The 27,856-nt window shown below is 37.0% G+C and overlaps 1 protein-coding gene across 8 annotated transcripts; it reads left to right on the top strand.

Moving 5' to 3' along the window:
* Positions 1-2,636: 2,636 nt before the first annotated feature.
* Positions 2,637-22,160, top strand: ppfibp2a (PPFIA binding protein 2a). Of its 8 annotated transcripts, XM_055036483.1 has the most exons (24): positions 2,637-2,761; positions 3,581-3,828; positions 6,686-6,772; positions 8,559-8,672; positions 10,255-10,386; positions 12,221-12,508; positions 12,789-12,881; positions 14,038-14,149; positions 14,315-14,347; positions 14,677-14,738; positions 15,379-15,457; positions 15,539-15,663; positions 15,762-15,820; positions 15,909-15,969; positions 16,621-16,756; positions 17,554-17,689; positions 18,003-18,128; positions 18,223-18,373; positions 18,519-18,630; positions 18,889-18,977; positions 19,104-19,226; positions 19,553-19,678; positions 21,100-21,288; positions 21,381-22,160. In XM_055036483.1, exons 1-24 carry the CDS (start codon positions 2,698-2,700, stop codon positions 21,603-21,605), a joined length of 2,970 nt encoding a protein of 989 aa, XP_054892458.1. In that variant the 5' UTR covers positions 2,637-2,697; the 3' UTR covers positions 21,606-22,160. The 8 variants fall into 8 exon arrangements, with proteins under 8 accessions (XP_054892458.1, XP_054892460.1, XP_054892462.1 ...); XM_055036486.1 differs by lacking the exons at positions 2,637-2,761; positions 3,581-3,828 and adding an exon at positions 4,537-4,983; XM_055036485.1 differs by lacking the exons at positions 2,637-2,761; positions 8,559-8,672 and having other exon boundaries at positions 3,571-3,828.
* Positions 22,161-27,856: the final 5,696 nt, after the last annotated feature.

Raw genomic sequence — 27,856 nt, 5'->3', positions numbered from 1 at the left:
TTGGAGAAACACAGAGTTGAGAGTGAAATAACTTTTCTACATCACCAGAGTAGCTCTAAGAACTGCTGGTATGAGTTTCATCTCAATTGGATCATATTTGATGAAAGTAGAGGGGATGCAATTTTTGGCAACCTGAAAATTCCACATTGCCAAAAAATGCATCCCCCTGTTAACTTGGAGAAAACACAGAGTTGAGAGTGAAATAACTTGTCCTACATGACCAGAGTAGTTGTAAGAACTGCTGGTATGAGTTTCACCTCAATTGGATCATATTTGATGAAAACAGGGGGGATGCAAATTTTGGCAAGCTAGAAATCCATATTGCCAAAATTGCATCCCCTGCTAACTTGGAAATTACATTTTTTCTACATAATGACACTTGTTCCCTGAGTTACCACTATAAGTTTCATATGAACAGGACAATAGACAGGGAATGCAAATATTAGCAGGCTCAGAAATTAAAATGCATCTCCCCTACATTAATACACTAGACAGCTAAGCGTGATATAAAATGTTCTACGTAATTGGGATTGGGCCTCGGTTTTGTAAAGTTTAAGCTATTATGGTGTTAAAAGAAAAATCTTGGAATTTCAAAGCAGCTGCGGAGAACTTGTTCATCAGACACTGAAGAACGTTCGACAAATATGGCTCAATAAACGTGAAAAAAATCAGTGTTATTTCAATTAATTTGCGAAATAAAACCCACAATTTTAGCGCTTACATGATAATAAACGTTATAATGTTACAATATTTTTAAAAGTTTCCTCTTCGGTCGGATTTCAGCCCGTTTACTCATCAATATGCGAGAGTTTAGAGCGATGCGCGCTCCCGCGACAGGGGATGCAATTGAAAGCGGATGTTGGGTTGGACAACTTCCGGTGGCTATAGCGTTAGCATTAAAAGGTTAGGAAAATGGCTCAGTCTCGGCGCAGTTGTTTTTGTTCAGACCCTGGTTGTTCATGTGGGGCAAGAAAACAGCTTTATCTGTCATATCATGCGTTCTCGACGGACCGGACCAACGGAGGCAGTGGATCCAGGCGATCCGAAGAGATGTAGCCGCTACTTCACACCGGAGGATTTGTTAGCGGATCCACCACCAGCCGTCTTAAAAGTGGAGCTGTTCCTTCCCTGTTGTCTGGAATAACTTCACTGCACCGGCAATGAGAGACTCTGCTTTCGAGAGGACTAAGAAACGGCAGTTTGTCCTCTCAGAAAGCTAGCCAGGCTGAAGATGCTACTGCGGACCATGACTACACGGCACATCCACCCGCAGGTAAAAGATAAAAGATATTCCATGTAAGAGAATTTCAGTAAAATATAACTGTTGCTATAATAATAATAATAATAATATGATCACATAATAATGAAATTATGAGATTATGTGGCTCTTAGAGATTAAGTCAATGGTTGTATATTGACTGCTCCGACTCACAACATGTATTGATCTTCACAGAAGTAATGTTTCAAATATATAATTAAAACTTATTGCTAACCGTATGTTTTGATAATTTATTTTGTGGTTTTACAGTTGCACTTGTTGGAAAATAAAGAGCAAATGTTCCCAAATCGGCAAGATTTGTTCCACATGACGAGAGGAATAAACACAGTCAAAGACTTACTGGTAAATTCATGTGTTCCCATCTTATGGAGGGAAATATATTACCTCAAGCAGCTAGAACACTGTTCCTACCCACCTCTAAACTTCAGTAAATAAAGACAAAATGTTTTCCAGTTCTCAAGGACAGTTGTGTGGAACGACTGATCAACGTAAATTTAAAGCTGATTGGCCAATTCCTGTCCCATGATTTCTAAAAGCAATTTTTTCTCCTTTGAAAAGAGAGGAACAATGTTCTCATACATCAAAAAATAAAGAAATATTTTATGGTATGTGATATAAATGCTAGAACTTATTATTTGTGGCCTTAAAATGATATTAACTATCAAAAATGAGCAATTAGAAATATCTTTTATCTAGTAATTCTCGTACTTCAGTAATTTTTTTATGTCCTGCTATCTTGCTTACATCCTTTTATGTCAGCAATAAAAAAAAAATACAAATACAATTTGTTGGAAGACAGTGTTTAGTGGCTGACTGATAAATAATGACGGTAAAGAAAACATGACAAGAAACTACAGGCAGACTGTGATTCTGAAACATCATTAAAAAAACAAAAACATCATCATTCAGTTTACCGATTGACCCATATAGAAAGAAAGATACAAGGCTAGCTCAAGCAGTTTTGGAAAATAAAGTTTTTGTTGGATGTTTTACAAACTGATTTATTATTATTGAAACCATAAATATGACTATATCATCTGAAATCTCATTAGTTTGAAAAAAAAAAAAACATAGTCCAGTGAGTTTATTTTCTGTTGTGAATTGACGCTATATAAATAAACTAAACTAAACTGAATCAAAACACTCTAAATTTGAGCTTGCGCTTCATTTGGACGACAAGCCTGACAATTTGTGACACTCTGGTCACAAAATGAGAGGAGAGTTTAAACCCAAAAGCCACACTGAGGAGGTTATTTACTTCACAAAAATGTCAGGATAGATGTTAGAGCTTTGCTGTGAACTTGAACACACTCTGCAGTCCTGCCCTTCAGAAGAACATCTTTTCCATTATTCTATCAACTTCCACTCTGTTTTACACATGCGAAGGAGTACCTATCTGTGCTGCTTTAAGAGTTTCCATGGAGGCACATGCCAGCCACATGTTAGAAGCTGCCTTGGAGCAAATGGATGACATTATAGCTGGTAAGAGTCTCTGTTTCATCATCAAAGTCTCAAGAGACTGCCCAGCTTTTAATGTTAGGCTTTCATAAGACCGCCAGCTGCCAACAGATTTTGCTTATGACCACTTTGCATATGTATTTAATGGCAAATCCTTCCTTAGCATGGTAAGGAAGGATTGTTTTATGTTTCCTGCTCATTCACACTGCATATAACTGACCTTGTTTCTCTCAGTAATTTAACTCAAGCTTCTGTTGTTTCTTGTACAATTCTCACAGAACAACGTGAGCTTTAACATACCTCTAACATTTTACGTCTATTCTTTTTCTAACATTGGTGATACATGCTGCGACAACAGCAGTGTTGTAGCATGGAGTCATGACTCTAAGATCTATAATCAGAGGTGACAACCTAGTCATCATCACATTTAGCGACAACTAAAAGGACATAAAAGAAGCTAATAATTAAACAAACCAACCAATAATTGTAGCATCAAATGCCTAAACGTTTGCATTACTTGTTTCTTCAGATTCTCATTTCATGTAATGTTTACATTACTCTACCTTTTGCTTTTGCTTGAAAAGGCACAACATGAAAAGTACTTTTTTTCTAATTCGTGGATTTGAAAAGCCACAGCTAAAGTTTGATACTATTTACTTTATCTATGCAGCGAATCATTTATACTGCCCACAAGGGGGCAACCCTGTTAATCTTTTTTCTCTCCCTGCAAGTCATGCTTTTTTGTTTTCAGTCAACTCAGAACAGCTGCAAAAATGCATAACCACAATATTCGAGGTAAATGCAAATTTCTACATTTGTGGATATCCTCTGTTCATTCTCTAGGCAAAATGTATGAAGGTCTTTTCAGTCCTCCGATGCAGCCGTGTGACCAAGGTTACAAATCTTCCGATGTTGACCCAGAGTTGCCCCTCCCCACGGCCTTGGACCCTGCTTTTGTGGCACTTCAGCTGATGGAGGTCCTCAGGGCTGTGCTGGAGGGCCAGAGGAGTGAGGAAAAGCAGGGTGCTCTCTGTAAACAAATGTCTACACACACAGCAAATGTTATATTAAAATGGCTCCAAAGAGATGAGGTAAGTTCATCTTCACTGACAGTGGCAGTTTTTGCACACGTTATGCAGACATAATAGCATTATAGACATAATATGAGACCTGCCCATAGTGAAAAATGGGAAGATCGCCACAAAACTTTGTCTTATAATGTTAAAAGGTTTGGTCATTGAATTTAGAAGTTTTGCTGGGGCCTGACAAGAATCTAGGATCAGATTTGTTATTATTTGCTTCACTTTTGGTCTTTGATCCTGTTTAGCAACATCTGGGGAACTGTTTTCTAGCCTGCTAAGAAGTGAGCCGGAAGGAGGACATAGTGAATGGCACTAGTAATGAGATCCAGAGCTTGTGTTTGGAGTGCAAGTCGTATTTCCCTTTAACATTTTATCTCTTAGTCTTTTCTTCTTTTCCTTTCAGAAGTAGTGTTTTAAGTGGTTCACATAAGACACCTAAAGTATGTGTGCTTGTTTAGATGTGATATTGTAAACGACATGCTCACTTCCACTCTTCTCCTCTGCCTCCTCCCCTTCTGTAAAGCCTTTACTGACTTCTTGCCCCACACCACATCTGAAAAGCATATGGTGGAAAAAAAAAGTTTCCTATAGTCCCCATTTAGAAAGCCCCACAAAACTTAGATTGCTTGATGGGTGCTACGAGAACTAACTTAGGAGATGCAAGAACAACAAGAGGAAAAGGGAAAGGTTTAGGACAGAAATAGTTGAGAAAATCATTAATCACATGGAGCTCAAATGCAAAAATATGCAGCTAAAAATCAAGAACTCCAGTCAGGCATGAAAGCAAGAAAGAAAGAGGGGAAAAAAAAAAGGCAGTTGAAAGTAGATAGAAAAAAATAAGAGGGCGTGGGGGATGGGGGGCAGGAGGTAACGTAAAGCCAACTGGCATAGTTTGACTTATTCAGTTCAGCTTTAAAAGTCTGAGGCAGTCCGGGCTCCAAACCACACAGACATAGACCCTTCCTGCACACTCCTTCCAGCACTGGGTTGTAGTAAAAGAAGGAGAGCATGCAGTGCAGTTGAAAGCCATTGTTTTGATTGTGTTGGTGCTTCATAGCATATATTCAGTTCTGTTAGACATCAAGTGTAAGATCTCTACTACAATGGGTCGGCAGAATGGAGAATCATATTGATTTCTACAAACATTTCACTTGGCTCAGAAAGGTAAGACATTCACTACTTTTATGTCTGCTCTTTATACCTTCATTCAACATAGTTGTGCAAGTCTTTCCTGCATTTTTTTGATTTAGTTTTTTGTTCTTTTTGCTTTTCAGTTGTATGTTTACAGGTCCCACAATCAGTATTTCAGTGGAAGACTGTAGTCTTTCAAACATAAAGTGTTGCTGCATAATAATAGTTTTGTACTGTAACAAAACAACAGTTTTGTTATTGTAATTAATGTTAGGGTTTTATAAGACCGCCAGCAGCCAACAGATTTTGCTTTGACCACTTTACATATGTATGACAAATGACAAATGTAAATATGACAAATCCTTCCTTAGCATGGTAAGGAAGGATTGTTTTATAATTGACCTTGTTTCTCTCAGTAATTTAACTCAAGCTTCTGTTGTTTCTTGTACAATTCTCACAGAACAACGTGAGCTTTAACATACCTCTAACATTTTACGTCTATTTTCTAACATTGGTGAAGAAAATTGTCGAATATTTCTCTTGTTGCTTGACATCCCAAGCTTTCTATCTTAAGGTTTTCTTGTTTATTTTTCAGAGTTTTTAAGTTGTTTAAACTGAATTAAAGAAAGATAGTACAATGTGTGACATAATTAACCTTAACTATAAAGTATCTTTTAATGAATATCTTCCATTTGGTTATGTATGACACCACTTCTACTGGTTTTTTCTAGGTTTTTATATTCAATGCTAATTAGAATAATAGAAAATGAGCTCTGAGTAAGTAGTAAGCTCCATCTGCATGAATGGTTGTGTCCTTTGAATAGACACTTGACTTTCCTTGCCTAATGATGGTGGTGCCCTGTGGTGCCTGTACATGGCAGCCTCTTTTGTGTGCACAGGGCAGCTTTGGCTACTAGGTAGCTTGCCACCACCATCGTGTAAATGTGATTCAGTGATGTTCATAGCTGTACAATGAACTTGCCCAGAGTCATATGCAAATCTTTTGAGAATGACCCTGTTAAGTTGGCAGTTGGCTTACTGCAACATTACCAACCAATTAACCAAATTAGCTTGAGTTTAAAAAAAGTTTCTAAATCACCTCATGCACACTGTGAAAAAAAAAACTTATTTTCCCCCAAGTACACTGTTTTTTTCTTTTTTTCCCCCTAACTGTAACATTTAAAGTGATTAGTTTTTAATGCAGTTATTTTTGATTTGAGGATAATGACGGCCGTCTTGGTTTGCTGGAGTCCTAAGGCCTTGTTTGCTATTTGTTCATTTTCCTCAAACTCTGACATGATGTGTTGCTTTGAATTTTTTTTTTTGCAGTTTATTGTCAGATACTAGTTAAGTAATTTCTTAATTATAAAAGTTCTAAAGGTCCATCAATATCCAGTAGCATGATTTGAAATTGTAATTTGAAAACTTAATTTTGTATTTACTCATGTATGGCTGTGAAATACACTGTGTACACTGAGTACACAGGCTAAACTGACCTAATACAGAAGTCCCCTCTAAACTATGTAACTGGCATACAATGTGGAACACGACCTTAAATGCTGGATTAGGATTTGTAAACTTCTTACAATCTCCACATAGTTGAGGCACTGTAAGTGGTTTAAGATTTCAGTGCTTAAAGGCTATAAATAATAACAACAATGAAAAGCTAATTTCCACTGAGAAACTGTTCTGTCTTGTGAGTATTCAAATTTGTTCAATTATTTCTATTCAACAGGCAAACCTCACCTTAAACAGCAGCAGTGGGTCCTATCAAGAGAGGTTATCACGTCTGGAGGGAGACAAAGAGTCACTAATTCTGCAGGTATGACACTAAGATTGCTTAGAAATATTAGAATGTTCCCAACACTGTTTTTTTTTTTCCTGGGCATCTGAATATAGAGTGAATTACCTACTAATTGACTCTAAACATTGGTTGTATCTCAACACCGAGAGAGGTGGGAAAAAGACGGTGAAAGAACAAATGGGAGCATTGTGTTGTAAATGTTGCACAATTTTCTGCTTCAGGTGAAGCAACGGAAACAAAGTGGGTTTGGTGCTATAATGACACCATGATCTCCTGTTTTGACTGATGTGTTTGTTTTGTAGCACTCCGGGTGGCTGAGTAAGTGCTTTGTAGACAGGCTTAGGCTCGCACCATTATGTGACCTGTTGCATGTAGGCGCATTTGTGAGTCAGAGTGAGTTTAGAGCAGGTGCCTTTTATCATTCATTAGCCCTCAGAGAAAGAAAATTAATTCTTTAGAAATGTTTGCTTCAATGGTTGGTGTTCCGTTGAAACAAAGCTCAGCTATTCTAAATCAGTCTTAGCCTCTCACCATCAAAGCACAGATGCTAGTACGCTAGCACCTGATTATTTGCCCATATGTGGGGTAGATTCTGTGCACATGTATATAGATTTAGCACAAACAGTAAGATAATTTGTTTCTGGTTAATTTTTTCTTTCTTGTAAAGTTTCTCTTTGGTAATAAGCTTCATGGTGTTGAAAAGCATGTTCATTTTTTTCCCCTTAAACAACTCCACATTTGCTTGAAACCTCATTTGTGGGTTGAGTAGCAGAGTTGAGTAATTGGGTCTTACCAATGAAGAACTTGCCAAAAACTAATAAAAAAGAAGGCTCGCCGTCTTTTGATTTCACCACAATTACAAACTAAACTTGAGGGTACTGTACATATCAGTGATTAACCCATGTGCTAAAAGTGGGTTGAAGAAGGTCATATCGCAGAAATTTGTGCTCAAGTTGTTGAGCAGCAAAAGGAGCTGCAAAGCTATTTTGGTTGTATACATTTCTTTTGCAAACTACTTAGACCTCTACTTGTTAAATGAAAAAGGTTGCGTAACAGCCAATATTTCTTGTTGTTTTTAAACTTCTATCATATACAATCCAACAAATTACACCATTTGGTTCATATCCCTTCTCATCGTCTGAGATCATCTGGTCAGAAATCAGTGCAGCTGACTAATTTTTAAGACCAATAAAGTAATAAGAAATTTCTATTCTGATCTATTCTAAGTTGTGCAATAAATAACCTTTTTCTGTGCATGACTGAGTCAGTTAAATCTTTTAAGCATCAAAAATATTTTTCTTTGGCACATTTCAATTAGTTAAGGATTTATCCTGTCCGCCATTTTCGAAGATATATGTGCTTCTTTTGACCTGTAGTTTTGTTTTTGATTGTTTCCATCACAGTGTTTGCCTTCTTCTATGCAGCATGTGGAGACTTCTGCATGGCACGCTGGTTTATAAATTAATTATACTTACTTAGACAAAAGGAGGGTCACTGAAAGTAAGCTCTTGGTTTTGGGAGTAAGGTTTTGTCAAGGTTTTCATTGACAAAACATACTGAAATGATGCTGCTCAACCTACAAGTTTCATAAAATATACTGAAATGTTCTTACTTTTAGTGCCAAGTATATTTACCTTATGTGCTGCTGAGATTGCTGTAATTGTTTCTTAATTTAGACTCACAGAAATTTTCTAAAGAAACTTTTTCTATCATATCTCACACATGTGGACATTTTAAGCAGTTTATTTTGAGAACCTATTCATCATGTTCTAAATTATCTGTTGACATACAAAACCCTTCATAGGTGAGTGTGCTGACAGAGCAGGTGGAGGCTCAAGGGGTGAAGATCCATGATTTGGAAAGTTCTTTGGTGGAGCATCAACACAAACTCAACAGTACAGAAGAGATGCTACAGCAGGTAGTTGCCTCTACTAGACTTTGAGCTATGCTGATTTGTTCAGACAATATTAGCACAAAACAATTAATTTGTGTGAATCTGGATCAAAGTCTGGAAAACCTCATAATGACCAGCTGTAATTCAATTAACTTGCTGTTCCCATAAAAATATTCATGGTACTAAGACAGTCCGTCTCTTTTAAAATGTGACCTTTTCTGCACTTTCATGTGTTTTTCATAAGCTGCACCCAGTAAGAACTCTTCAGAAATTCATTACTTGGATTCTGGGGAAGGTAGCTTTGGATTACTTTAGCAACAAAAATATTTAGGACGTTCAAACAGTTTCTCACTCTGGGTGCCTGTCTGGTTTATGCGCGGCCAAACTAGTCTGTCTGGGCAGGAGATTAACTGCACAGCAAGCCACTCCCCTAACTGGTAATAACCATGACTGCTCACATGCAGACTTCTGGAGAGAGACAGGAAGGAAAAAACAGGGAGGGAGAAGAGAACAAATGAGGAGGAGAGAAACAGCTGTAAAAAAAGGTGGAGAGATGGGAGGGAAAAAGAGCGAAGTGGTGCTCCTGCAAGAGCTGGATGTGCTTTGCTGGCACTCGTCTTTTGCTTTAGATTTGAGATAGTTTGTTAGAGGCCACTGGATGAACTGGATATGTGAAACCTTGGCCAACTTGAACTCCGACACATTGTTTGCATGAAGGAAATACTGACAGACACTGGATAAACCAGGTATTAACTTTCCTTCTTATGTTGCAACTCTTGCAAAATCTTCGTTGAACCCCCGGAATGAAAAAATCTAAATAAGTCAAAAATGTATTTATAGTTGTGTCTTTTTCTTCTAAGACTTATTTAGCAAGCTTGCAAATTATGAAACGGGCAGCCAGTTTCTTGGAGATGTGGTGATTATGAGGCTTTGGACCTGAGCCCTAAATCTCTTCCTGGTGACAGAATTAAAATACTTTCCATGTGCTGTCTAGAAGAAGTTCAGATCTTTTCAAAAAGCCTACACTTTAAATGTTTACTGGGGCTACTGTCACTGTTTCCTGCTCTTTTCTGGATGTTCTGCACCTGTTTGGCATGAGAAAAGTAAGACGTACATCTACCCTTATGTTCTGGTTTAACTCTGATTGCTAACCGCCTTTGGGGAAATATATCACAGAGCTATTAAATGGTAATCTCCCTCAGCATTAGGTTTGACAGGAGGTCATTTTTATACAGAGGACAGGGAAATGCACCTGTCAAAGTTATTTTGATATTCTGTCAATGAATGTTTTGCGTGCTTTTTCCTGGTCTCACCCGCTCCCTCCTCTCTGCTATGTACTTTGAGAGAGCTGCGAAATACACATTATAAATAGTGGTCATGGGTTGTGTATATTTAGCCACCCAAACAGCTTCAGAAACCAGTGTGGTTTGTCTGGAGGGACAGTCATTACGGAGCTAGTAACTTGCTGTGCCTCACACTTCATGTTGCCTTTGTAGATCAGGTTCTGGATGCTGTTCAGAACTGGGGGTTTAATGTATAGGGTTTAATGTAAAGGGTTGCGTCTGCCTGTGTTTTTCACACTCTTGCTGTGTATCGTTGACGACAGGAACTTGTGCATAGGACGTCATTGGAGAAACAGAAGCTGAATCTTATGGGGGAGGTTTCTTATCTGAAACTGAAGCTGGCAGACATGGAGGGAAGGCAGGTTCATGGATCAGAGAGGCAGCACAAAGCTGAGGTGAGACTTCTCAATGGGTCAGCAACGCCTGACGTACATTATATAGATCATTTTGGGTTTATTATATTGTCTTACACTCAGTGCCTGTCAGCTTAAAAAACGGTGTGCAGAGAACAATCACTTTATTCACAGTTGCTTTGTCATAGTTTCCAAATTGAACTATTACCTGAGTTTTAACACCATAAAAGTCTTGTTTCCAAATTACCTTTTATAGTTTGATTTACTGAAGATGAATATCTTTAATCACAGGAAATTTAAATGTAACGCCAGCTGTAATGACGAGTAAACATAATAATCTGCTTTCTGAATGGAAGCTGTTGACTTTAAGAAAGCCCATAAACCCTGATAGAATCTGTGGAAACAAAACATTCACCCAAATACTGACTTCATTGTACCTGGGGGGAAAAAAAATAGTGAATAGTGTGTTAGGTTACCAGCAGACTTCTTGGGCATTCAGAGACCAGATGAATTATACGAACGGAAATCAGAACTTTTACCAGACAGGATACTGTAATGTATGTAATTACTGTCCAAACGGTGCTCAAAGGATCTTTTTGTCCTCAGTTTAAAGGAGTTCAAACCCAAGGGAGCTGTTGTGATGGACCAAAATATGAGCCCTTAGTCACTGAAATAAATTCTCCATTTAAATAAATATTTTTCATAAAATTTTCTTGGAATCATCTGAATACAGTTAATATTTCTGGAGATTTGCATTTCTAGGTCCAAAATATTACACCAATTCAATTTTTAACTCCTGCTTTGACTAAAGGAGAGCAAAGAAACTGCTTTTATCACTATAGTTGTCCCCCACATGCTGCCTTTGTTATCTAAACATTATGTCCTCACATATGCATGTTTGCATGTACACACACACAGACACACGCATGGCACTTGGTCCTGGAGCCAACAAGCTTATGGTTAAAATTAGCCATGGAGGCCTTCCATATCATTTGTCATATCCGTTGTACTGAACCCCAAGTAAGACTTCCTCTGTACACTGTCCAGGCATAGCATGTGTGCTGTTTACACACTGTCTGGGGGAACATGGGTAGAAATCACCTTGAAAATGTATTGATGTCTGTTAACATGAAAAACATGGAACCGTTTAGTTCCATACTTTTCTTCGAGTGTAGTTTAAGCTTTCATAAAGTGGATGAGTTCTTAATATCAGTCAGTTTTAACGCAAAACATAGAGCATATAAGCAGTTTTATTTTTATTTTTCTTTTTTTTTAATTGTTCAAGTTGAATATGAGGTCAGAATTATCTCTGCCAGAAAATGGTTGTGGATCACCTGATTGTCAAAATCAGTCTGACGTCTTACAGATTTTAGGAACTGTGAAGAACCACTGTCTTATCTACAGCCCCACAAATCTGTCAGAAGTCCTGAAAGATTTAGATGATTTTGGCAAGACAGAGTGGGCAAAATCAACCCACTCTGATGATTGGAATGTCCCACATGCCAAGTCACATGGGATATGCAGACTCCAACTAACAAAGACAGCCTAGTGAAATAAAATTAAAGAGGTGGTTTAATAGAATTGTGTGCATACATTTGCAAAAACGTTGATGCATGCCTTTTTCTCAGATTTTCATAGCAACAGATTTATTTATTTCTCAGGTGGTTTGCACAACATTCATGTCGGATGCAAGCTGGACAAGTTTCTAAATTATTTTATTTTGTTTCTGTCTTATATTTTTGTCTTATCACAAATACCTGGCATTTAACATGGATGTAGTCTTTTTAAATCCACAATATGCACAAATCCTGCACATAGTTTCTTTCTCTCTTTCTAAACATGTTCTTCTCAATGTTTTTCTTCCCCACTCTGTCAGACTGTAGTGAATTTCATTAGTGAACTGCAGGAGCAGATGTGTCAATTTCAGAAGGAGATCAATAGCAAGATCCAGGAGAAAAAGGCCTTGGAGATCTCGACTGACAGCAGGTTTCCAGTGGTGGGCCCCACTGAGTCCCCTGAGGGCCGAGGCAAAAACTTCACGGTGTCCTGTGATGGACCCTCGGGGTGTATGCAGAAGCTAGAGGAGACTCCAGACAGACCTTTGGGGAACCTGGGAGAGGGTAGCTCAGATGCAGAGCAGCTGTGCCACTGCGGAGGAGAAAGAGTAGGCATAGTTCACCTGCATGGCTTCCAATGTTGTGCACAGCATGGGTTGTCTTACTTTATTGTATTGAGCATCAGATGGAATTGAAACATTCACCTAATACATTAAGCAGTGCTAAATATAGCTAAAGAAAGACAAAAAATACATTTTGGATTATGGACTAATGTGATATATTAAGAATTGTCAGTCATTAAAGATTGTGTGCTGTGTGAAATTGTTAGTGTCTCAATGAAAGCAACTGGATTGTAAACCTGCTAAGTTTCCAAATGTTCCTGTTTAGGTTTTGCTAAAAGAGCTCAGGATTCTTAAGGACAAAGTCCAGTGTCTGGAGGATCAGAAATTACAATATGAAAAGAAGATCAAGGCAAGCAAGGTAAAATATCTCTGTGTTGACATTGCGATACATTGAGAGTGCCCAAATTCCACTGTTAATTGTCCGCTCAACTTTCCTGAATGCAGTCCAGTCTGATGTTTCAGCCAGCTAAGTGAGTCACTCTCTTGCGCACGTGCTCCCTGTTTTTTTAGGCACTTTTGGGTATGGCATATTTTTAATGCAATAGAAATAGAATTAATAATAGCTTAGTCTATTTAATTGCTGTCTTTATGTTTTCTTATATAGATTTATTATAGACTTTCCTCTGCATTTTTTTTTCTCGTCAGTTAGAAAAACAAGTGCACAGCTTTTAAAATACAGTACATAATAAGAAAATACAAAGGAAGCGGTCATCAGTAGTGATAAGAACCTGTACATTTCAGAAACCACCTTTTGTAAATTAACATCTACCTAACATCTACTGTGACAGTGGTCTAGATGTGTCATTGTAATATATTTTGTTGCATTCTGTCTGGGTTTTTGGGAACTGTGGACCACATTTGCTGTCGCTTTGATACCATCAGACAGATTGGCCACAAGAATTTTGTTAAAGAGCAGTACGCAAAGATTACTATGCTGTTGAGAAGTAAATAGAGCACAGGGTTTGAAACTACGTGAAAGATTTTAAGCTCGAGTTTGCATAAACAGCTGAAAGGAAGTTCAAACAGTCAATCCTACAGAAATTGTCTCTTTAGATTTAGGTTGTATGAATGCTAGTAGACTTTTTGAGTTAAGATGTAACTTTTAATTATCCAACTGGATTACAAAACTGATTACTTGAATATGAGTAATATTAATAGCACCTTGTGACTTAAATGATCATAGTTGTCACATTTCACTTTATTTCAAAGATGGCGATACAGTTCAGCCTAAACAAAACTTTTTCATCTGTGTCCTCCTTATGTAACTTCCTTTAAAACAAACTAAACTGTGGAGAGTTGTGGTTCAACATTTGGTGCTTTAGAACTCAGTGAAAATAACTTCTGCATTCTTTGTTTGGGGTGTTTCATACATAGCAACTTTTGAGGAGATTTGAAATGCCTGCATGTGTCTAGACTGTATTGAGTGTAAACTTTTTGAATGTGAACCTTTTGTAAACAGTGAATAGATCTATGTTTTCTTTCTGCTAAAATTCCTCCTTGTGTGTCACCCTCAGGCAGAGATCAGCAGCCTTCAGCAACTTCTCCTCACAAAGAATGCAGAAATTGAGAGTTTGCACACTCAGTTGCTGGCTAGACCTCCTCTGACAACAGAGATCTCAGAGAGAGGTAAGCAGACAATTTGTGCAACTTAAAGCCTTCAATAACCTGCCAGTGAAATGCTACAAATACATGCACATAACTTTTGCATTCAGTAACAGCGATGGAAACATTTTGTCTTAACTCTATATAAATTGTGTTTTTGGGTTTGGGGGTTGTGTGTCTGTCTCTCAGAGGAGATGTACAGGAAAAGACTAAGCACCAAATGTAAGCCTGTGAAGCACTCCATAAAATCTCTTGGGACTTCTCTACTACTAACTGTAGATTCAATGCTTTTTCTCTAGGGTGTTTTTTTCTTAATTATCTTTTTTATTTCCTTTTGCATTGAAAGACTGCTTTGAAAATTATCCAAAGTTTGCTTTCATTACTACTTCAGTCTTTATGTGTTTCTAAAGAAAACAATTCTTTTTGCCAAAAATTGTCCTCTTCTGAGATCTTGACTCGTAGTTATTATCATAGTTTACTAGAAATGCTGATGTATTCCTGAATAAACGGGAGCCAAAATAGGTAAACTAGGTTACTTTTTTGTGACATAGATCAAGAACTCCAAAGACTTCGCAGTGGAATGAAATCACTGGTTGCTACCAATGATGAAAAGGTAAGCTGTAAAATAAATTGAAATCAACTTTTTAAAATGATTTTATTAGGGAAAAGCATTTCATTACACCATAACTCTGTATGTGGGGACAGTTATTTTTTTAGGAAAGTACCAGCTTTTAGATCCTGTTATTTCCTAGAGGTACCACCCTCTGATCATTTACGTTTAGCACAGAGGATCTTTTGTGTTTTTTCGCCCAGAGTATTTTGCACTTTAAGCACTTTCAGACAGACTTGCGTGTAGCACACTAGTGAGAACTTGCACACACACATGCACACACGTCCTGAAACAAGCCTTTTCAGACTAGCCACAATTAAGCAGGCTTTGCTCTGCCAAGTTTAATTTCGGAGTGAGCTGTATCAAGATAACTATGGCAAAACCAGGCATGGGCACCACTTCAAAACAAACACACTCCGTGCAGCTGTTTGCTGCAAAATACAGTTTCCAGTGAGGTCTAGGTCTGTCCCCTCCCTGTCCGTTACTTTGATGTAAAGGCCATATGGTCGAAGGGTAATGTCTGTGGGCGTATCAGCCACCAGCTGAGTAAAACCAGCAGAGGGTGGCCATGCTTCTTAACTTTTAATGACTATCCTAATAGGGTTACGTTGACTTTAAAGCTCTACTGCTGTGTTTTCTGCAGGATAGACAGATTGAAGAGCTCACTCTACTCCTGAATCAGTGCAGACAGTTCAGAGATGTTACTCTCATCTCAAGACCAGGTATTGGGATTATTTACCCTTCCATGTGAGTGACTGAATTTCCACCCTTATCATGTATAATCTTTCCATAACTTGTCACAGCTCCATCTGCTGCCAGTTCATTGTCAAATGGTCGGACTGCTTCAAGTAGCAGTGAGGAAGGAGACCAGATCCTGACCAAGACTGTTGACTCTACCAGTACAAAATCTGATGATGTGAAGTCTGAGGTGAGTTTAAATAAATCTAGTTGGTTTTAAAGTTAGCATAAAAAATACAAATCTAAACAGTCAAAATTCTTTGTATTGTAACTTTTTGACCCAAACAGGTTTCAACAAATAGTTCATCTTCCCAGCAAGCATCAATCCAGACAGATTGCGATTCCAGGTAGTAGAATACTTTTTCATCGTAATGAATTTTGCATCTCTTATTGGAATCTTTCTGAGTGTGTTTTGTCTTTTTTGTTTTTTTACAGAATGGAGCTACAGATTTTATCAAGTAGCTTGAATGACATAACAAATGGACATTCACCCAAGGTATTTGTAGTATTAGTGAGGTATTTACTTTCCCTTATTTTAACCAACAGACATGCACATTTGATTCAAAAGTAGCATGTGCCTCCTGTTGGTCTCATTATGAATATTTAGGGTTTTTGAATATTTATTTTGTTGCATGGTCATGATTGAAAATGACCAAGTTATTTGCCCAAACTTGGAGATATAGGCATTATGTTTAGTGTCCTTTACTTGACTGTGGTCTGTAAAAAGAACACAGTCAAAAACAAGACTTACAAGAACACAGTCAAGTGCCATCACTGATTTCAAATTCTTTAGAAGTGTCTTTAAATCTCTTACCAGACTAAAGAGTGGTCCTTGTGAAATCCTCAGACAGAGGTTTTTGTCTTATCGTGCTGTTCCTTCTCACTTTAAAAGTCAGGAACACACCAAACTAAATGTCTGCGATTTAAATAGTCAATTGCTTTCAAAATTCTGGTTAATCCTGATGTTATATTCATGGGTTGAGTGGTGATAGATCTGTGAGTGTGTTATTCCTGAGACATTTTACAAAAAAGTAGCCTCATCTCCAAATATTAGAAAAACACACTTTTTCACATGGCCATAAATTGCATGAGAATTCTTAAGAACTTTCTGCGTTTTTATGTATATATCTTTTAAATTTGTAAATAGTTTCTCCGTGGTGGTCTGGGTGACAGCAGAAGTCAGACTTTGCCTGTGAATTCTACTCTCCTGGAACAAAATGAGACCGATGATACAGATATTCAGAGACAAAAAAATCCAGTTGAAGATGGAGACTCATGCCAAAGTAAGTTCACACTATCAGTTTCATACTGTTATTCATGATATTGTTGGATGAGCAATGCAAAATAATCTATTTCAGAGGCCTATAGATTCCCATGAGAGCAGATAGGATTCAATTTTGGAACTATAACCACTTTCTTCTGACCAGAAGACCACTGAACTCTTGATCACAGCTAATTGCAGAGGCTCCTGTCAGAGCAGATGGATCGTGGGATAGGGTTACTTAACCAGCCCAACCTCTCCCTTTCTTGAACCAACCACATTCAGCCCAGCTCCACCCTTCTTTGATGTGACTGACCAGTTTAAAATCCAGCCACACCCTGTTATCTCTTTGAACCTTTTGCACAGAAAACAGACTTTATCATAAACATATCACCCTGTAAATTATCCTAAAACTGTAAATTATCCTAAATATGTAAACGTATTTAGTTTACGTTGATACATTAACCAGTATTTATCAACTCAACAAAGCATTGTGAACAGTCACATGAATTAAACATGTTAAAAAAACATCTGGCTCCATACTCACTCATTATCAAGATATTTTCTGTTGTGTTGACCACAGGGAAACAGATATAGTCTTTATTCAGATGTCATTAATCAAGAGCATGTTTTTGGCAGGAAGTTACTGAAGCTTAGTCTGCGCTCTGATGCTATTCTGAGTGCAGCACTTTTTCAACAACACAAACATGCCTGTTAAAGAAAAGAAAAAAATCTTTAAAATGGCTGGCCCTTTTAGGAACCAAGTCTGCATACTCTTTATTCTTAGTTAGTGACTGTTGTTTTTATAACACACTTAAGGAAAGTTGGAGCGAGCCCATGACTGCACACCCAGTGAGAATTCCCCTGCTCATTGTGAGGCACAGCCTGGCCAACGAAGTGTGGGATCTCCTGAGTACATGAAGAACAACAGGAGCTTCAAGAGATTCTGGGGAAAGTAAGTACAGAGACACAAAAACAAGTAAGCGATGTCCAAACAATTAGAAAGAGGAGATATTATTTTATTTGTATTGCGGTTGCAGTTTTAAAACTGATGTTATGACCTAATAATTAACTGACCACTTGACATTTCTTCGTCAGATTATCTGCTGATTTTAAAAATGATGTACCCTGCCCTGGTAAAGCAGTACACTGTGAATTACATTTGGTTGATCCCAAAACACTGACGTGCAAAGTGTTTGTCAGCATTTATTTTGAGTATCAAAACTGCAGTCATTTCAATATGCCAGCTTGCACTTTTGTTCACACAGGCTTCGAAGAACCCAGTCTGGTGGCTTCCAGCCTGCAGATCCAGATGCGGGTCAGTTCAGAAGAGGAGGCTTACGTGCAACAGCGGGACCCAGACTTACCCGAACTCCTGAATCTAACCCCACACGGTAAAACGCTTTGTGTTTCAACATTTTCCAACTGAGCTTTCAATACCTTAATAAATCGTTTATTTTGTCTCATTATTAATTTTGTTGTTGTCAGCGACCTAAATATTCCATTCAGTCAATGGACCAAGGAGCAGGTGTGTGGCTGGCTTGAAGACTACGGTCTGGGCCAATACATCAATCTCACCAGACAATGGGTTGAAAATGGTCAGACGCTTTTGGCAGCCACACCTCAAGACTTTGAGAAGGTTTGAGAACTGCATGCCAAATGGAACACTTGTATAAAATGGATTCTACATATTTTTACACTTGTATATTGAGTCATACAAATATTGCAAAACATATCAGAGCTATTGTTTTTGTTCCCACTTTGACTTTTCTTTCTGACTTCAGGAGATGGGCATGAAACATCCCCTTCACAGGAAAAAGCTGCAACTTGCTTTGAGGGCCTTTATTTCAAAGGCTGCAGAGAAATCGTCAGAGCTGGATCACATCTGGGTCACCCGTAAGCGTTAATCTGCAGGAAATATGTCTCAAACCGTTCTAATTTTAGTTAAATCCACAATGATAAAGTAGAGTTCCTTTATCAATGTGTATGATTGCTTGTCATAAACCAAGCAATCATACACAGTGTAATACATCAAAACAAAATATAAATATTATCATTTGCCAAAACATGAAAATTGAACTTAACATGTTTTTGCATGAAGCATGTTTTTAATGTTGTATCTTAGTGAGCATATCAATGTGGGATTTTCTGTAGGCTGGCTGGATGATATTGGATTGCCTCAGTATAAAGACCAATTCCACGAGGCTAGAGTAGATGGCCGGATGATCCAGTATCTCACAGTGGTAAGGCTTAATCAAATTAATACATAATTTTCCTCATGCACTTAAAGTAATAAAGCTGTTGTGTTGTATGACAGAAAACGTTTAATCAAATTCAATGTTTTATTATTTTTTTTTTTGTAATTTCAGAATGACCTCTTGACTCTAAAGGTTGCCAGCCAGCTTCACCATCTCAGCATTAAGTGTGCCATTCATGTTCTTCATGCCAACAAGTTCAACCCAAACTGTCTTCGACGCAGGCCAGGCGAAGAGGTGGTTAAACACAAAAAGAACCAAGTTGAAACTAAAAATATACTTGTGGTAGTATTACTATGACAAATATGGTCATGCCTCACCGTTATTTAAAGGCATGGATGTTCTTACTAGGGAGGCGTTTACTGAAATTGTAATCTCATAATCTTCCACAGGATGGCAGCAGAGATTAAATGAGCTTAAGCTCAACCTTTATGTTTGTTTTTAAACAATTGATTTAGCTATCTATCAGCAGTGATTACATTTTTCTTACTCAGTAAGATTCCAGTAGATATTTTTTATTCCAATGGCTTATTATTTCAATGACATCTTGCTTTTATTCCCAGAAACATCCCTCTCCTTCAGAGGTAGTACAGTGGTCAAACCACTGTGTAATGGAGTGGCTAAGAGCAGTTGATCTTGCTGAGTATGCTCCTAATCTACGGGGGAGTGGCGTTCATGGTGGCCTGATTGTAAGTACTGCTAATATATATATATAGCAGGTCTGTGTTCTTTTTTGTGGTTTTACATTACATAAAATGTTTTCATTTCTTTCTTGCATATCTAACAACATCAAAAAAACTACACTTGGTTTCAGAATGAATCATAATAGTAGGTTAAGAGGGGGTTCAAAGAAAAGATAAAACAGAAAACCGCCCAAAGACCTTTCCTTTTTTTTTTTTTAATAAGTTTAAAATTTTACATTAAGATTCCTTTAGACAAATTAAATACTATGGGTGACAAATCTAAAACTATAAAATATATAGCTACTCAGTGTTAGTGCCGCAGCATCTAATATGCATAAACTTGATTATTTGTGCAGCAAATTAAGCCACTTCTTCAGTTCAGGTCACAAGTGATTGTTCATCAAATCAATCAAATATGCTATTACAGTGTATTGCCAAAAGTATTGAGTCACCCATCCACATCATTGCATTCAATTGTTTCAGTCACTTCCATGGCTACAAGTGTAATATTGCAGAAGGGAACTGATTGGGTATGACAGCAACTCAGGCAGAATATTATAGGTTACATAAAGTCACAGAGAAGAGGTTGCCAACTTTCTGCAATGTCACTTGCTACAGACCTACAAGCTTCATTTAGCCTTCAAGCTAGTTCAAGAACAGTGTATAGACACTTTTCATGAAATGAACTTGTTTTTGCAGCTGGATCTGGGCTTTATATCTTCAATCTAAATGCTTAGCGTCAGTTGTAGTGGTGTGAAGTACACTCCTACAAGACTGTCGAGGGGTCACTCAACCTGCTTTCTGGAATTACAAATTACATCTATTTGGCAATCTAATCAACAACTGTGGATGTCAAAGTAGCCAGAAAACCTGCACCTGCCTGACTGGAAGGTGTAATGCTTTCTACAGATCATTTTTCACAGCACAAAATAAACAAGACTCATTAAATCTAAGTAGATAAATTGTGTCATTCATGTTTAAATGTAAATAAACTGCATATTCCAGCACACTTAGAATATGTCTCCATTTCTTAGCAGTTCTGCATTCATTAATCTGGAAGACGCTCTGCAATTTTTAATGTTGACAATGCAGCATTGACATGCTGAGCAACAACATCAAACAAGCAAAATACCTCTAGCTTTGAAGTGAAACCTTGAACTAACTGCTGTAGAAAACCACAAGACAAATCGATTAATTATATGCCATGATATTTGTGAACTCCTTACAATTATTGTGACTTGAGTTATTCATTTTATGTTTGTTCTCCCACTTTCTCATCCTAACAATAGCCTAAAAGATGGAAAATGGCTTCAGAGGAGGAATTTTGCTTTTTAAAGCCTTTTTTAGCAGTTTGTGGCTTGAGACTGTTTTATAACAAACTACATGACTATTTTATTATTTTTTTTTTTTTTTTTGTTCTTTTATAGATCTTGGAGCCTCGCTTCAGTTCTGAGACTTTGGCGCTGCTTTTAAATATTCCTCCACAGAAGACTTTGCTCCGACGTCATCTTGCTACTGCTTTTGCTGCCCTGGTTGGGCCTCAAGCCATGCAGGAGAAACGAGAGTATGGTAACGCCACAGGCCATGTCCCACTTACTACCACTGCTAAAGTTAAAGTAAGAGGGCCGTTTGAGCAGATCCATAAGTAGTTGTTACAGAAAAGTAACAGATTTATTAATATTCTATTGTACCGTTTGTATTTTTTCAGCCAAAGAAGCTGGGCTTCACCCAATTCAGTCATCTCAGAAAGAGGAAACCCGATGAATCTGCAGACTACATTTGCCCAATTGACAGTGAGGCACTAAAGGTGAACGGAGTTTCCCGGATGCTCACTCCATCACACAGAGGCTTTAGCTCAACTTTGGACAGGCAAGCTGAAAAGTGGCAACCAGCAGCTGTAAAAGCTCACAGTAATGTTCCAGATAATAACTGAAAAAAACAAGAAACTCAGTTTTATCTTCCACTCATTGATTTAAAATTTGCTGAAAGATTATTATGGCTTTTGACCAGGATGTATTTCTGTTGGGATTTCCTGGGTGGGTTTGGAAGAGTCTATGAATACATGCAAGTGTTTTATTTATCATTGTCTTTTTGATCAGATGTGAGATTGAAAATCTCAGTATTTAAGAGTTAAATGTATCTAATACGATGTGAATGGTATTAAAAAGGCTGCTCCCGGCATTCCTTATGAAGATTTATTCCAAAGCTTACCCCACTGCTTTAAAACCGTTTTATTGACCATTTTGTATCTAAATATTTCTGTATTTTTTAATGTAAATTAGGATTGTATATACAGCTTAGTTATTGACATGAAATACTTCAAGGTTGTCTTTTCATTGTTGGAATAGTTATTTCATTTAGTATATTAGATCTTAAAATAAAGTCATTGTGTAAATGACTTTACTGACTGCCTATTAGACAGTTAACCTATTTAGAAGATAAAATTGTCATTCGTCAATATGCCTTAATAAATGGTAGGTTTCTAATATTTCTGAAGCTTTTAATGGTGTGTAATATTTATTTGTGTTTCAGCGTTAGATATGGATAGACAGACAGACTAGTGCATGGTCACCAGAGCACTCGTGGCTTTAATAGCTAAGATTCAGTGAAGAACCCTCAAGCACGCTCTGGGAGAATGTGAGTTTGGGACTAAGGTGTGGAAGAATAACTTGCTTATGGATGAGCTGTGTAAATATTTCCACTTGGAATACAAGAAAATTACAAAAACTAGAATTTTAATGTTCTTTTCAAATTTATTTTTCAACACTGATAATACACCAAAATATTTGCATAGTCTTAAGTTATTAAACTGACAACAGACATTAAAAAATGTTTTAAAGTGTATGACAAATCTGAACTGTAACCAGGTTTCATTTAACATCTGAACAAACAGGATGTAATTGTTAAAAATTTTTACATACTGGCAAGTAATCAGTAGCCATATGTCAGTTTTATTAATCCATTAGAAACTGCAGTACATATTAAAGCTGCATCTGGAAGCAAATGATCACTGGGATGGAAAATATAGATATGCTCAGACCAGTCTTCAGACTGTTGTTGCTTTACTCTTTTTTATTTATATGTATTTTCACATCTGTTTTATGGTGCCATTTAACAGATGTTGGTCTCACTTGGGGACATGTTGCTGCTGCTTGGAAAAACCTAAAGAAATACTAATAAAATGTATCTCGTTTTATTTTAGTGTAGCTTTACTCAGCATTTCAAAGATAGAAATTATGATAGACACAATTCTGCTTTCTTAAGAGAAGCATGAGGTGTTGTCTTTTTTTTCACTAGTAGGCTTATTTTTTCTTTATTTTTCAGTTATTTTAATGAACTTTTCCTATTCAATGTATTTAAATAATAATTAGTTTATCTTAGATTTTTGTAATCTTCTTTGAGATGGTGTTTGCTGGTCTCACCCTGTTCTAACATTTTACCTGTCAGTATTTGATCAACATGTGGGGCACATCTCTGATGGTGTAAGTTGTCTGTTTTTTTTAATTGTTATTATTATTTAATAACTGCAACTGTGGATGACAAATATTTAAAATTAGCTTAGACATTATTTTAGATTTTATTTTTTTAACTTTCAATTTCTACAAGACTGTTATACTATTTTGGAAATACACATATTAAAAATGCAAGCAATATAATAGTTCTGCATTTCATTAGTTTGAAAAGAAAGGATATTCTGATGATTAAGTGCAAATGACGGTGTCATAAGTCCTTATTTTTATTCAACTGATCAACATAAAATAAATTGGAGAGATGTTGGTGTGAAGGTTGGCATTACGGTAGGTGAACATCTTAAAAATGCATAAAGCAATTGTTACACAAGGTCTAATAAAGCTGGCGATTATAATATAAGACGAGGTTACATGAATTGAATGTTAAGCACAACACAAATCCTTTTAAACCAGCAGGTGTCAGTGTTGCCTATGTAGTCTGACAGAATAACGCCAGTTCTGAACTTTTACACTTGGTTTCAGCTCTTTGTCACGTATCATCTAATCACTTGTATGTATTCTGGGACGATCATTTAATCATCCTTTTTGTTCTTTATTTATGAACAATCAATGAATGCAGTGTATAAAGTGGTTTAGAGTTTAAGAATCCTCTGTTGTCATTTTGCTCTAATTATAAAGTATGGCAGTCTTTTCATGTTAAAAACAAATTAGATCTAAAATCAAGTCAGATATATCCACATTTCTTTCAATTTTACTCTGCTTTCCAATTTTTTATCTTTTTTGTGTGTGTGCATGTCTACATGGAGAAGAGATGCTTTGTTTATAACAGTGCATCTTAGGCTAATTTCAGTAATGTGATCCAGCCTGCACCCGCTGACAGTTTAATAGCTATTATTTGTGTCGCCCTCTCTCATAATGCCTCTGCTGTAAATTGCTACCTGCAGGCAAGGAGGGCTTGACTGACATATTACCTTGCAATATGGTATCTATTGTTTTAATTAAGTGTAAGTGTTTGTGACATTCATTGGTTTCCAAGTTACTTTTTAATAGCACATCAGAAAAAAAAGTGAAATTAAATTATTATGGTTTACATTACATAAATATTTTTTGCGAACTCTTTGCTAATGACTACACATTATTCTACCACTTTGACTGTCAGTGTATTTAAATGCATTGCAAATAAAAACGATGAATAGGTGATGCAACATAAACCTTCTATTGGCAGCATCTGCTTCCAGATTTTTTAAATTATTTTTTTATCCACTTTTAAGCTTTACTATTATTATTTTTATTCTTTTGTCCTAGATATTTTGTTTTGTTTTTTTATTCATTTCAACAAAAAACTGTTTTGTTTTTTTCTTTTCATCAACCAGTGTGTTTGTGCTTTAGTTCCTCCCCCGTTTCTGCCTGATCAATTTACTCTTTTAGATGTCCTAAGTGAGCCATAATCATGTTTTCATCTGATGTCACTGGCCATTCCTGTCAGTAATGTACCACCAGCTTGCCAGTCGGGGGAACATATTTGATGTTAGGGAGGTGCATGTGTTGCATACTCTCCATCCAGCCGCTGAAGTTGTATCTGTCTCCGGCACACCAGTTTGTTCTGACAGGCCTGCCACAATGATGACTGCATCACCCAGATGCGGCAGAGTGGCTTCCGAGCCAACGCTGACATGCCGTCTAAAGGAGCAGTCAGCCGTCTACATGAGTCTCTTTCTGCCCCATCAAACCTCAGAGCCCATCTCATCCCATCCAATGAGGCAGCATCGCCCTGGTTGGTTGTTTCTTTTTGCTCTCTGCGATGAGTTCATCTAATGTGACAGGCTTATCTGACTGAGATGGTTTTAATATATCTAACGATAAGTTTGTGTCTAAATATTTCAGTTATCTAAAGACATTCTGAATTTGCTGCGTAAATGTAACATTGTTGGCTTTTTAACATGCATGATGATGAAAAATTCAAAAACAATCACCATTTGTGTAGGATGATTAAATGACATAATCATAAATGCAAAACTGCCCACAGAGATTATTTAAACAAACGAAAATGTCCCCCTACACAGCAGCTCCCTCTTCAGATTCAAGTTGGTACTGAACTGCTTCGAGACATGAATATTAGTTCCAGTCAAACCTGTTTGCAAAATGAAAACATTATTTTAAAGCTAAATCTGCCTGGGACATGAATATATCAGCTCTTGCTTTGGCATCAAGTCAGTTGCTGCTACTGCTAGCTTGAGGGAGCTGAGTGGGGAAGGCTTGGAAGCTTGGAGACTGCAGCTATGAGAAGGAGCTGCTTGGAAGGCGGCGCTTGGTTCCACCAAACGTTTTGCAAATCAAAATGGTTTACATCATACCATATGGTGTAAAACAATTTATCAAGCATGCATGAAAACTAATCAAAGCCATCTAGGTCTGCTTTTAATGAGGGAGTTACATTGTAAGATCAAATAGAGTGGAAAAAAAGAGTCAATTTTACAAAAGACAGCCCCTTTAAATTCCATTTTAGTTTGTCAAGCATTGAAATAAATATGTGCAAGTGATGTTGCACAGAGGTGTGTTTACTTCTTATGAAACACCTTTAAATGTCTCTACATTTGAAGATAATATTGCATTCCTTTAAATAATTTACTGTTTATGTTGGTTTTACTTGAAGTACATAATAAGACTAAGAGAGACAAGCCTCCTCAAACCAGAAATTATTGAGAACAGAGCCTTGTGCAAAGAAGTTAACACATATACACTGTCAGACTGTAAAATTACAAATACCATCATAATTTTAAAAAAAAGAAAGAAAAGATGCTATGTCACCCACTTTTAAATCTGAGTTAATCTACTCTGATTCAACCAGAACTATCATAAAAGTGCTGAAAGTCAAAAGAGTTTCCATGTCAGAAGAATAGAAACTGTTTCTGCACCTCTGGCCATCATCATGGGTGATCAAGACTGACACACATCACCAAAGGCTTTCATGTCTGATGAGAACACCTGTCTGACTCACAGAATGAAACTGGACAGTGGCTTGCCAATGCAATTAACATTTCATATGTGCTGTCCTGTCTCAGACAACAGTTTTGGGGTGCACTGAAAGAGAGAACACAGAGGAAGAACAAAATTGCAGCATATGGTATGATGTAAAATTTGTTGCTGTTATTTTTTTTTATCTTTACCATTTCTTGGATGTAATTCCTAATCTATGATTAGTTGGAAAAAGTGAATTTCTTTCTTTTTTTTTGTTGAAATGAAATGTTTTGTGTAGTTTAATATCAAACATAAATTAACCCAATATCTACCAAAATCAGTCTCAACATTTATTTATTAACTATCCCAACCCAACCAGTGAGTAACGGGAGAAAAAAATATATATTTTAAAGGGGCTTAGTCAAAGTTCAGACCTCATTCTGACTGAGATCATATGACAAAACCTTAACCTAGTTGTTTATTATTGAAGAACCTCCATTATTACTGAATGAAAGCAATACTGCAAGAAAGACTAAGTCAAAATTCCTCAGTGCCAGAAATGGAAAATGTTTGATGTCAGTTGTTGCTGCTTGGTGTAGAACAACCGGGATATCAGGTTCATTGGTAATTGCTTTTTCACACTGGATAGCTTTTGTCATGCAATAAATGAAATTACAATTTGAAAACCTCTTTTTGTAATTACTTAAATTATTTTTCACTGATCTTAATATTTGTCTCATCTGAAACATTTACGTGTGACTCAAATAAGCAAAAACAAAAGAAAAATACAAATGACACACACTTTTTCACTTTGCTGCAAAATCACTTTGAATAAACAGAATGCTTAAAAGCTGGGGTCATAGAGATTTATTACATATTTCATATTAATTTTGTTCGGCGGATATGAGACACAAGGAAACTCAATCATGAGACATTAACGCTGACGGTCTGTAAGGAGGAAACAGAAACATTTCCACGGAGTTGAGGAACAAAACAGCCATTCAAACTTTTCATCCAAAATGTATAATTTAGAGCACTCATAAATAATTACATTTACTATTTTGATAAACTGAAAAATACTATTTTACTGTGTAAGTTATCCACCTCTTCAGGATATGATCTTCACATTTATTAACAAAACACCTGGTTGTGTGGTTTTATTAACCTCCTGCGTAAATATGAATACCATAGCCAGAATACGTTGCATCCTCTTTTTGTCACATCCTGTTTACAAATTGCAAATACATACAGCAAGGGAGCTGTTTGATGAGATAAGACAGTCTCATTTGAGCAATATTGCATAAAGAAATATGCAAGGAAAAAAAAAAAAAAACACCAGCCACGCTTGATGAAATTACAGACAAAAAAATGGTCTCTGATGAATTGGCACTTAATTACCAGTTGATTAGCATAATTATGCATGTTAATAGCATCTCAAATGAATTGCAGTTGTCAGGAGGGAGGAAGCATCTGTAGTGGTGGCGGCCTGATACATATTTTCTACTATCCAACAGCGTTGTCTAACTCTTCCCCTTAAGTGTTCTCCATTAATCACAACACACTTCTTTTCCTTCGGAGTGAAATTTGGCATTTTGGGATAATTGGCCTATTATGGTGCGCTTGTCACATCTGTAATACCAGGCTAATGAGTCCCCTTGTGTGCTGGCATTCCATGATGATGGCAGAGGATTGGTGCTGAGTGGCAGGTAAAGATATGACTCAGTCATACCGAGACATATAATCAGACTGTTGCAGA

The sequence above is a fragment of the Poeciliopsis prolifica genome, unplaced genomic scaffold (genome assembly GCF_027474105.1).
Source record: "Poeciliopsis prolifica strain line A6 unplaced genomic scaffold, Auburn_PproV2 SCAFFOLD011, whole genome shotgun sequence".
Lineage (NCBI taxonomy): Eukaryota > Metazoa > Chordata > Actinopteri > Cyprinodontiformes > Poeciliidae > Poeciliopsis > Poeciliopsis prolifica.
This window is presented reverse-complemented; position numbering and strand designations above follow the sequence as displayed.

What these genes read in the sequence shown, in the direction of transcription:
- ppfibp2a (XM_055036483.1), top strand. Translation starts at nt 2,698, where the DNA reads ATGGAGGCACATGCCAGCCACATGTTAGAAGCTGCCTTGGAGCAAATG. An exon ending in CACCTCAAGACTTTGAGAAG is followed by an intron (nt 18,374 to 18,518) that starts GTTTGAGAACTG and finishes TTCTGACTTCAG; the next exon opens with GAGATGGGCATGAAACATCC. An exon ending in TGATCCAGTATCTCACAGTG is followed by an intron (nt 18,978 to 19,103) that starts GTAAGGCTTAAT and finishes TTGTAATTTCAG; the next exon opens with AATGACCTCTTGACTCTAAA.